Here is a 12,145-nt window from a genome sequence, read left to right on the forward strand (position 1 = left end):
CCTCCTCCTTTCCTACAACTACAACACCACCGTTACTACCATTAGCATATTCAAATCCGAGTTCAAATTCACCTAAAACACAATTATATTTGCATGTATCTTTCTTGTTTTATACACTCATACATTTTCTATATATATATTCACATATACATATACATATACATACACATATACATATACATATACATATACATATACATACACATACACATACACATACACATACACATACACATACACATACACATACACATACACATACACATACACATACACATACATATATATACTCTCATTACTTTATTTTTTACTTTTATTTTATAAATAAATTCTTGTCTTTTGTTGTCTGAATTATCGGATGTTCTGGTGCTTGGACACCCATCATTTGTAAGAATTTAATCAAACGATACTCCATCCTTCGAAGCTATGTGTATATATTATAGAAGTAAGATAAAATAAATATCAATTCGATAATAAATTGATCCAAGATCTTGATTAATTATATTTACCAAAGCAGCAGCCTTGTTGTCACCTTGTTCAGTAACTATCTTGCTTGTCCATATTGTGAGGTTTCCGTTGATATTTCCAAATAGGACATCTGTAAAGATTCTGTCACCAACAAATACAGTTTGCCTAGGAGATGTTTGGCCAAAATGCTTTTGTAACTCCCTGCCACCCAAAGGCTTCTTTTCTGAATGTCGTAAGACAGGTACTCCTAATGATTGTTCCAACTTTTTGGCCTGTATTTTGTTTTATAAAACGGATATATTTATGTTTATATTCCATACTTATACTTGTATTTATATGCACACAGAGACGAAATGCGAAATTCGAAAGACTTGTAAATATCAAGCTGTAAACCTGAATGTAAGTATAAAAGCAAATCATTCTACTTATCTGTGTAATCCTTGTCATCATTTGTTCCAGCAGAATTTGATACAATAGCTACGTTATCAACTCCAAAAGTATTTTTGCATTCAATCCAGGCTTCCTAAGAATCATAAGCTCAACAAAATCCAGCCAACATTTATTTATTTATTTATTTATTTATGCTTAAGTTTGATATCTAAAAGCATTTAAAATACAAAAAGGTCACAAATTCTAATACCTCAAAAGGCTGATGAATTTGAGAGACATACGGAGCAGTCAAACAATTGTCCTTGTCAAATCCAATAGCTTGCACACCGCCCTTTCCTTTTAAAGTTCCAAAATTGATGTTGCGTACATCTGGATGGAAACCAAACCAAACCAAACCAAAGCAGTCCATTAAGCTCAATGTAACATTATATTCACATGTCGCTTAATTTTACCATTAACAATGATGTGAGGAATAGCTAGACTAGGATTCCAAATGACTCGGAATGCATTAACAATTCCTGAGATGTTGAAACTTTGTACCATTATTTGTTTATTTTTAACAGATAAAGAAAAACAAGTGCGACAAAAGAAACAGGGAATAATAAAAGAGTATTTGACAGTCCCATTGGATATAGATTTCTTTTTTGAACCTAAACGAATGTATTATAGATTTGCTACTATAAATTTGTATAATAAAGAGACTACTTCAAAGCCTTTGATTCTATAATCAATTCTTATAATCGTCGTAGATTTTTAAATTATCATTTTTTCTATACAATTCTTTAATTAACATTAATTAGTATTTTGTATATATTTCTATTGAATGTGTAGATAACGCTGATCATTAATAAAGCACATACATATATTTCTCTGTCCATCTTGGTGCACAACAATGTATCCTTGTACATTTATCACTTATTTCTTTTGCAGTTGTGCAAGTGTGACTTTGTAATTAAACATTCTCCCCCTCTGTGCACTTGAGATAAGAGAGAGAGAGAGAGAAGGGAAGGGGTAGGGGTAGGGGATCGAAAGAGAAAGATTGAGAACAAAATAATACTTTAGAGGGAAAGAAAAAATTCGAAAAAGGTGTAACAATTTATTTTACTCTATTTTCTTTATTTTCTTTTTGGAACGTAACATTTTGTCAAAGGCAATGAGTTTACCTTCATGGGCAGTGGCCGTCATCACAATCGGTGCAGCAGCCATCTTGGCTGTTTCTATTGATTACCTCATTTCTCTTTTGACTCGCGAGTCATTCAACCCAGCCGGAAGAAATTGCTTTATTACGGGTGGGAGTTCTGGGCTTGGAAAGGCACTGGCCGAAGAACTTGTCAAAGGAGGAGCAGATGTTTGTATTGTTGCACGACGTACTGAAGAGCTTGAGAAGGCAGTTAAAGAAATAGAGGTATGCAATAATAATAATAATAATAATAATAATAATAATAATAATAATAATAATAGTAATAATAACATTAAGCATTATGTATTCAATATATATATATACATATTGTGTGTGTATTTTATATCTTTGGTAGACTTACAAAAAGTCACCTACACAAAAAGTTATGTTTGTCAGTGCGGATGTTACTTCAAAGCAAGACATGCTGCGTGCCTTTGACACAGCTGAAGTAAAGATGGGAAGAAATCCTGACTTTGTATGCTGCTGTGCAGGTTAGTTTACATATACAGAACTCGAATTGGATAGAAATGGTAATAATGAGTATATAATCTGTCAATGTTTATTATTCAAAGGTGCATCGTACCCAAAGTTCTTCCTTGACAGTACACTGGATGAAGTTGATCATCTAATCAATCTGAATTATCTGGGACAAGCTTATGCTGCACATGTAAGTATCAAACACATATTATACACATGGGTTTTGTGTGCATTGGACTTTAAATATCAAGATGTATTGTATACGTTGACTAAGAAGAATTGCTCTTCTAGCAAGCTGCTTTTCGTATGAGAGATTCAAAAGTTGAAAATGGAAAGATCGTGTTTGTCTCGTCAATGCTGGGAATTTTAAGTTTTGCTGGCTATGCAACCTATTCTCCTACAAAATATGCTATTCGTGGCTTGGCAGATACCCTCCGTAATGAATTAAAGCAGTATGGGATTGGCGTACATATATTTTTCCCTGGTGGTATTGAATCTCCCGGATTTGACACCGAGGTAAGAAATTATCAAAATACAGACAGAGAAAAGAATTAATGAATGAATGAATGGAAAATCTAATATGTTTTCCTAATTAGAACCTGACCAAACCCGAGGTAACCAAGGCTATTGAAGGCGCTAATACTCCCCAGACTTCCAAAGAATGCGCAAAATCATTAATGAAAGGTTTGAAATGTTTTTTTATTACAATTACTATTATAATGAAAAGGGAAAGGGAACTTTGTTCAGCTATAGATAATATAAATTATATAAATATTAAAATTCGCATATTTGTTGTTGTTGTTGTTGTGACAGGATTGCACACTGGAAATTATATGATCATGACAGACTTTATTGGAGAGATTCTCAGGGCAGTTTCAAGAGGTAATACACAAGATAAGAATAATGACAAACAATCACACACACGTGTGTGTATGCATATAGTCATAAAAAGGGAACCAGTCAATAAACCAAAGGAAACGAGGATGATATTCTTACTCTTTTTTATTTTATTCTCTTCTGGCTATTCTAAAACAAAATATTTCTATTCTAGGTGTTTCTCCTTCAAACAACTTTATTTTGGATAGTATTCTTTCTATAATTGGACAGGTAACATAAAAATATTGAGTTTGTGTAGTGGTTTTTTGAATTAATTAACATTTTTATATCTATAGCCGATTGCCTCTGGATATGCTATTTATATGGACTATCTGGTCAAGTCTTTGAATAAACCAAAGACCAAGTAACTCTTATATATGTACTATAAAATAATAATAATTAAAGTTAAATATAAATTATATTAAAAAGGCAAACAAAAAAAAGTTTAGTTCAATCACAAATTTCTTGGATCAAAGTAACAAAAAATGATCCTCGCTACTACCTTTACTAGAATTTATTGCGTTTATTTGTGTATTTTTCTCTCTCTCTTTCTTTTAAGAGAAAGCAACTAGCCTCAAACAATAAGGGATAAAGAAAAAAGAAAATATGGTTTTTTTTGTCAATTGTCCTTTTTGTTAAAGAATGTGTTGTTTGTGAACTATATCTAGGGACCACAATTCCAGTGTGTGGTCAGTACAATGCATGAGGGCGGAAAATTCCATAAATATATATATTTATTCATCTTGCTGTACTGCATTGTAAATAGATCAGCAACATTAGCCACAACAAGTCTCTTGACATATTAGCCTTTACACCCATTACCCGTACCACTGAGGCAGTGTCCGCTTTGCACTAAACCCGTTCTTTCCTAAAAAGAAGAAACAACAAAACTCAGTCTGCCTTTTGGGTTTTTATTTAAACCGAAAATAATACAAATTTGCATGTTGTGTTTATTTATATATATAGGAAGTCAGTTCATCTGTACACAAACGCATACACAGATTTGGTATGTTGTATTTGATATTTAGATCTAACAGAATAAAATAAAATGTATTAAATTCTCTGATGTAGTTTACATACTATCCTTTCTTTTATACTTTGGTTTTTTAAGTGTTACTTGGCACATTAATCTCATGACAGTAATCTTATGTATGTATATATATATATTACGTCTTTAATTTAATAAGCATTCCAATGCACACAATGCGCTATCCAAAATGAAACTTCGCTAATTATTCGGGCAAGACACTTTTCCTCTTGGGCACAACGTTTCTCTGGAGCACTACGTTTATTGGACCTCCGCACTTTAGCATTTACCAGTCTCATAAAGAGGGACTTGTCCGTCATCCAGCAATCTTATCTGGTCCCTGACCACCCAAAGTAGTTTGTATGAGTAAAATCAATTTATTAAAATATAAATAATTTTATTCATGAACAAATTATTTCTTTATTTAATATATTCGAATTCCTAGCTGTATTTGAGTAGCAATTCTGTTAAAAGTTTTATTTTTTTATAGCAGTGTATACAAAATATACAATTTGTAAATGTTGTGTCCGAGAGACACAACATCGTGTCCCAAACACGACTAATTTGGTTCCCGTCAACAAATCACATACCTATGGTTGCTGACAAGTCATACTTTCACGATTTAACTTGAGACATAAATCATATATTTTCATTTTGTGTGATTTAAGTGGAAAAGATTATAAACCATGTAATTTGCATCTTTTTTCAAAAACTTTCATAATGGATATAAAGGTAATGCAGCCTCTTATGCCTAAGAAAGTTTGCATTATAGTTAAGCTAATATATCTTTACAAAATTCATGTTTTTGTTTTTATTTCTTCTGTAAAAACTCTTTATTATTTCCTTACAACATGTACATGAGATATTTTATCAAAGATACAAAAAAATAAAAAAAAATATTCACAAAAGGCCAAAAAAAAGTCTCTAATTACATATATTCAAATAGCATATAAATTCAGTAAAAGTTTCATAGAAAACAAATGAGAAAAAAGTGATTCTACAAGCAAATACAATATTTTCTTTTATTGAGAAAGTGCAAATTTTTGAGATATTATGTTAGTATTCTCATGATCAAGATATTCAATTCAACCAAAACTTCTAACACACAATTATATCTATATACTACTTGGATCCAAAGTTATAGAGAGCCAACACTTGAATTTATAAAATAGATAGATAGAAATGCATAAGATAAGATATCTGAAGATAGTTTGGTTAAATCTATGTAACACTATTCGACATTTAGGCTTTTTAATTTGCTGGATATAAGTGTAACTCGAAGGGTAAAGTACTTCCCACAAATGATTTCTATGAAAAAACAGAGAGGAGAGTCATTTAACTCTCAAGTGATAGATAGTTTATGTGGACGCAAAGAAACAGATTGATAAGATTTATAAAGGTTTAAACAAGATTGTCTAGCTAATAAAATATAATAAAAGAAAAGAAAAATAGGAGAAAAAAATAGATTATTTTATAGTGAGATCAATAGGTCCCTCTTGATTGGAAAGGAAAGAGAGCGTGTCATTTCTGTAATCATACTTATTGAACTCTTTAAACTTGTTCCAGTAAGTATCAAAGCTGTTGGGAATCTGGTTTCTGACACAGCCCAAAAGGAATAACTTAGGAATAATTGGTTATTTTCTTGAGATATTGTGGAAAAGGTTTACTGTTGTCCAGTCGTTATTGTTAACATGATTAAAAATCAGAGATTGTTGCTGTTTTGAGATGTTTTTGGGATGAGCAAAGGGAAGGAACGACACAGAAGTGGTGTTGGGGCTATCTGAGTAGGCACAGACTGGTCGTATATATGTGTCTGAAGCTAGTTGAGCACAGTCGGATGTATTAAAACACATACTAGCATCTAAACATGCTGGGATGAAGTTGGTGTTGGTGTTGTTATTGTTGATGCAAAGATCAAAACCATGTTTTATGATGTCTTTTAATTATTTAATATCAGTTCCAAATTTATTTGCATATGTCTTCTTGTATTTTGGCAAGACAGAAATCATATCTCTTTTTACAAGAGGGAATTTGTTTTGATCTTTATAGATCAAGTGGGCAAGTACCCAAAAACCATGCCGCCCATCAGCAGTCAGGTTAAACCCACCCTTAACAACACCGACTATCTCATGAGAGACAGGAAAACCGGGCTGGAATTTAACTCTCTTGCCAACAGAGGTGCGCTTATCATACTGGTAATCTTCTAGAGCAGTGGCAGGTCTTATCAACACATTTTTTTGGGGGACAGAAACTAAAAAGCATATAAGTATAAGAAGATATTTCTCTTTATGGATTCAATCACACTGTAAAATAAGAAAGCATATTACCCGGGTCGAGAGGCTCTTGTTTGCTTTTGTTTTGTTTTTTGTGTAGCTACAGGATTTCCTTCTCTCATTCTGGGTCTCAACCTAGCCATTGCCTTAAGGCCAGCCTAGTATTTCAAGATACATATCAATAATTTGTTACGTTATTTTTTTATCTTACATGACCAGACGAAACACTGATCTTCCTCCAGTTTTCCTAACCAAATTATTTGGGGAGGTACGTTAGACATGCACTATCATTCCATTTGTCAGGGTACTTGATTTTTTCTAGGTCTTGAAAGTTAACCGAAGGGTTCCCAGCTTTGCCTTCGAATTCAGAAGTAACATTTTTGATCTTATTCAAGAGTTTAGCTACTTGCTTGCTACTCTCACAGGAGCGAAAAAGTGTCTCAAGTTTAAATCTCCTCTATTCACACTTCTGATTTTTTATCAACTCTGATTGTTTCTTCGAGAGTATTTTTGACCTGTTTCGCCATTCTAGGTTCAATCAGCCACATTTCAGGAATATCGGAAATACATATTTCCCTTCCAGCAGGCAAACAATGGCAGCAAGGTAAACTATATTGAAGCTTGTTCATACATTTGCAATAAGTACTGCTGCCACACATAATCCGAATCTCCTGGTCTACCAAAAGTAAAGCTCACTTTGACACCTTCATGAGTAGCTTGGATGAAAGATTGTTTTGTCTAACAAGAGGGTCAATCGTCATAGATTCTCTTATCTCTACACTCGAGTGTAATAGGTCATTGGACGGTCTTCTAATTTTCAAAATTATTTTTCAAGCATATTATGGACGATATTTTCTTTTCAATAATGTTGATAATAAAATGTGCTCAGAATAAAGCAAAACTTAGAGAAAACATAGTTTATTATATATATATTTAAGAGAAAATGTATGAGCTCTAGTAATGAGTTGTGTCACCACATCTCTTGATTACTTCTTTAAGCCTATCTGGCATGCTGGCTACCAAAGTTTCCAGAACTTGAAGTGGTATCTCCAACCATGTCTTGTGGATTACCGCTTCAAGTTCTTCCACATTGGTTACTTGTGCTCTATTCTTGTGAAGTTTCCTCGCAAGATGAGCCCAAATATGCTCGATAGGATTAAGATCTGGGCTCTGGGCAGACCAAAAATCAAAGCTATCTATTAGACACATCTCTTTTTTATACCATGTGGCATAAGCGCCCGTGTGGCATGGTGCACCATCCTCTTGGAGCAAAAACTGTTTGTTATATCCCTGGACAGTTCCTCGTACCAGGGAAGAAAGTACTGAGCCAAACAGTCGATGTACTTGTCTTGATCAATGTTTCCTTTCAATGTTACCAAGGGGCCAAGACCCCCACCCCAGAAACAACCCCAAATCATAACAGAACCCTTACCAAACTTGTATGTTTGGACAATATGGTTCTTGTCAAACATCTTGCCAGTCTTTCTGATGACTCTGACTCTTCCATAATTGCCAACTACTATGAATCTGGACTCGTCTGACCAGACAACTGACTTCCACTGCTCAATGGTCCAATTCACTTTGTCAAGGCACCATTTCAGCCTGTTTTCCTTCTGTTTCTCGGTCAACCCTGGCTTGCAAGCTGCTGAGTGAGAACTAAAGCCAAGAAGTTTCATGTTCTTACGGAATGTAGTCATGCAGATAGAGATTCCCACATCAACTAATCTCTGATGCTGAGCCACAATTGACACGAATAGCTCACTGTGAAATGAGTGCACCATTGCAGATTGTGTTCTCTTTGTAACCTTTGGTTCCCTTTCTAGGCGTGTCAAAGGCTTGGAAACACCTTTATCTCTGAAGGCTTTCACTACATTTCCAACAGTGCTCTTTGGAATGTCAAGGGCTTTAGAGATTTCTCCATATGTAGCGTCCTTCTCCCATTGACATATAATTTGGTCCCTAATAAACGCATCTAACTCTTGTCTTCTGGGTTTTGTGATGCTAGAAGTTGGTGGAGTCATTTTGTGCTTTTGTTTTATTTGTTTAAGAGTTTTTAATGGTTTTACAAAGAAAAGAGTATTTTGATAATGCATAAAAAAAATCAAAAAATCAAAAAATCTGTGACCGCCTAATGACCTATTACACTCGAGTGTACATTTCGAAAGGCTTGAGAAAGTCTTTCAATGTATTTTTCAATACTCTCAAAGACAAGATCCAGAGATTTTATAGCAGATATACTTTTTTCAAAACATGATGTACACTTTCTACTCTTTGCAACGTTGTACACCCAAAATGCATCAATTTGGAAATAAGGTAGCCTGCCCACTTCTCCTTACATACAACCCACTTGACATTGAAGTAAACTGCAGCTGGCACTTTTTGCTTGCCATTTTTTATCTTTGTACTATTAGAAACTTTGTTTTTCTTGGTTATATTATGGACCGTGCTGGCTATGTATCCTGCAAGTTATTCCTTTCTTTCTTCCAAGCCTACTTTTTCCAAAACAGCCTTCTCTATGCTATTTAACATGTGTCAATAGCAAAGCATCTTACTTTTATCTGGAAATACACTGTCCAGAGCGTTCATCAATGCAGTGCACTTGTCTGTCACAGACACTGTGATCAGTGTCTTTCCTTTGAAAACAAAAGACTCAAGTTGCTGAAGAAACCAAAGATATGTGCATTGCTGTTCATTAGAGACACAGGCAAAGACAACTGAGAAAGATTTGAGGGTTTCTCGTCCAAGATTGTAGATATCTTCCACGCAAATTAGGAACATCTCCAAGTTATTGGTAAAATATGTTACATCAACCATCATAACTTCCGATAAGCAATAAGCTCTCTCCATCATCTTTTAGATGATAAAAAATATCATTTCCAGCGAAATGCCTCCATTTATGTTGTTGTGTGTTTAGAAAACTTTTGTTTCCATCATCTCAACAAGTCTAGTTTCTGCATTCTGAATAACAGGGCTAGAAACTCAAGCAAAATCAGTCTTGATATTGCTTGTATTGCTAACTTACAGCATATAAACATCATCTATTCCATTCATGATAATTCTTTGGATTTCACAAGTCTTGGCCTTTGTCTCTACAAGCTTAGAAATTTGTCTGACATCTTAAGCAGCAACTCTCAACAATCCCCCTTTAAAAGTTAGTTCTAAGCATTTGTCATCAAAGAAGATAATTATAGAAGCTCTCATTTCATTGGAAGCTTTCAAGAGAAGATATCACCTGATTCCTTTTTTGTATGATAGTTTTATCATATATAAACATCCAGTTTTTGAGCTAGGACAAGTTTTAACACAATCACAGTCTTCAATTTTATGAGTGTTTCTATAATGACTACCCTGGTGCACCTTAAGTAAACTCGGTTTGGTTTATGGTCTTTGATTACAAGAGTGAGATTGTTAGAAAGTGTATACTCTTGCATCTTAAAGATTGCTACATTCATGTTGACATAGTCATTGATTGGTGTAGTAATAAAATCTTTTTGAACAGAATAATATTTATTTCTGTCAACAAGAACTGATTCTCTATTGCTAGTATTCATGTTAAAGTGATTTCTATTGAGACATTATTAACATTATTTTTATAAATACTAATCTGTAATATTAGAAGTAGCAGTCTTGTTTCTTCTGAAATAAAATTATGTTATTTAGAAGATGTCTGATGCTTATAGGATTAATATATAAAAGAAAATAAGGTTTAATAATAGGTTTTTCACTAATTTCTTCAGGGCACAAGTTTTTTTTGCATTAAGCCCCTCTGCTACCATTGAAAGCTAGACCATAGTCACTTTCCAGGAGTTCAATACACAATGGAAAGCAGTGTTTAGAATATTTCTAATACTCTACAGAAACGTCAGACCCAAGAGGAAAAGTGTCGGGCCCAAATAATAACTGATTCATCTATATCTGAAGTATCATATACTACTATTCTCAGAACTGTCTTTTTATTTTCGCATACATATAATATTTATATACTTATACCTTCAAAACCTTCTTCAATGAAAACAACTCTCACACTATCACATATAATTTTTAAAACTTCTGACTTTTAGTATATCTTTAAATATCCAGCTCTAAACAAACAGTCATTATCTAACACAAAGTTCTGTCATAGTAATCTCTCTTTATAGATGCACATCATAATTCTCAAATCTATATTATATAAAACAATCTTGGACTTATTAGGGACCTTGGACACATCATATAAAATTTATTTAGATGGAGATTGTGTTCTTAAAAAAGATTAGTATTTTTCAAAATCATATTATTTTATATGATATAAAAACATGATATAAAATGTGTTGACCAATCATCTTTCAACATTTTATATTGTTAAACTAATGATGACATAAAACTTGAAATAAAGAACAAATTATGTTTTTAAGTAAGTATATAAAGAAGTCTATATAGTGCCAGCATTAGTTTTTTTCTCTTTTATTTGCACAAGCATTCTACATATACAAATATTAATTAGTATCTAATAGCTTTAATGTCTAAAAAATTAAACAGCTATTACAATTTAATGGCAAAAAGTAACAAACTTTAGTTTGCACTAATTGAATGATTTTAAGTTCATGAGTTAAGTAAATTAACATGATCAATAAATGAAATATCTCACATTTTCATTGTATATAGAAGCTTTGGATGTGAAACATGAGATCGTATAAAATTACATATATGGTTAAATGTTTCAAAAAAATTATATGATGTGTTCAAGGTCCCTATTATAATCTTAAATATTTACTTTAAGTTAACTGTTAGTATAATAAATAGTATAAAATAATATAGACAACAAAGACATATTATAACAGCCATTAGATAGAACTACTGACTAATCATGTCATCTGATAAAAGCACTGCCAAAAACTATAATATAAAAGGTTAGTTTTATAATTTATAATTCCTTTAATTGTATTTAGGTTAAGTATTTAGTGACGTTGCTACTTTAACAGATATTCAGTGTTCAATTCCCATTGAAATATAAATTTTGTTTTTATTAGTTTTTTGATGGATAGAATATTTTGTTGTTCCTGATCTAGAATATCTTTCAATTCACTATAAACATATTCGAATTGGTCAAGCTTTAACACAGGAGTAAGCAAATAAGAGAGACAATAAAAAGATGATTTTTATTATATTGATTTGAGTTATTTTATATAGTTTTTGAAATGATTATTTATTTTTGACTACACTCAAGTAGTGTCTAGTAATTACTGTAGAAAAAAAGTTGCTGTAAATTCCAAAAAATGGCAACTTTCAATAAAAACCATGCAACTTTGTTTAAACTCCTATAACCATACCAAATATAGGGCAGTTTGAGCTCTTTTTTGTTTTTTGAGATTTAATTCAAATATATTTTTTGGATTTTTAATTCAGAAAGCCATTTTAGGTAAATATTGTATACTAAACTGCTTACAGATTACAAGGTTGAGTAAAGGAACAAAC

General features: G+C 32.6%; 3 protein-coding genes across 3 annotated transcripts; 1 reads left to right on the top strand and 2 right to left on the bottom strand.

Moving 5' to 3' along the window:
- Positions 1-309: 309 nt before the first annotated feature.
- On the bottom strand, positions 310-1,401 carry PHYBLDRAFT_181745 (hypothetical protein; the record flags this gene model as incomplete). Its single annotated transcript, XM_018438513.1, has 6 exons — positions 310-424; positions 510-740; positions 811-853; positions 894-991; positions 1,109-1,227; positions 1,311-1,401. The coding sequence occupies 6 exons, from the start codon at positions 1,399-1,401 to the stop codon at positions 314-316; spliced, it is 693 nt and encodes a 230-aa protein (XP_018291096.1). The 3' UTR covers positions 310-313.
- A 610-nt stretch (positions 1,402-2,011) lies between these two features.
- On the top strand, positions 2,012-3,849 carry PHYBLDRAFT_38732 (hypothetical protein; the record flags this gene model as incomplete). The annotated part of the gene is made up of 8 exons (XM_018440112.1): positions 2,012-2,263; positions 2,454-2,529; positions 2,611-2,709; positions 2,838-3,031; positions 3,112-3,199; positions 3,329-3,397; positions 3,567-3,622; positions 3,688-3,849. 8 exons carry the CDS (start codon positions 2,012-2,014, stop codon positions 3,757-3,759), a joined length of 906 nt encoding a protein of 301 aa, XP_018291097.1. The 3' UTR covers positions 3,760-3,849.
- Positions 3,850-5,819: 1,970 nt separating this feature from the next.
- PHYBLDRAFT_169316 (Homeodomain-like DNA binding domain-containing transcription factor) lies at positions 5,820-8,712 on the bottom strand (the record flags this gene model as incomplete). The annotated part of the gene is made up of 5 exons (XM_018436043.1): positions 5,820-5,837; positions 6,086-6,354; positions 6,526-6,669; positions 6,903-6,938; positions 8,376-8,712. The coding sequence occupies 5 exons, from the start codon at positions 8,710-8,712 to the stop codon at positions 5,820-5,822; spliced, it is 804 nt and encodes a 267-aa protein (XP_018291098.1).
- Positions 8,713-12,145: the final 3,433 nt, after the last annotated feature.

This window comes from Phycomyces blakesleeanus (genome assembly GCF_001638985.1).
Source record: "Phycomyces blakesleeanus NRRL 1555(-) unplaced genomic scaffold PHYBLscaffold_12, whole genome shotgun sequence".
In the NCBI taxonomy this organism is placed as follows: Eukaryota; Fungi; Mucoromycota; class Mucoromycetes; order Mucorales; family Phycomycetaceae; genus Phycomyces; species Phycomyces blakesleeanus.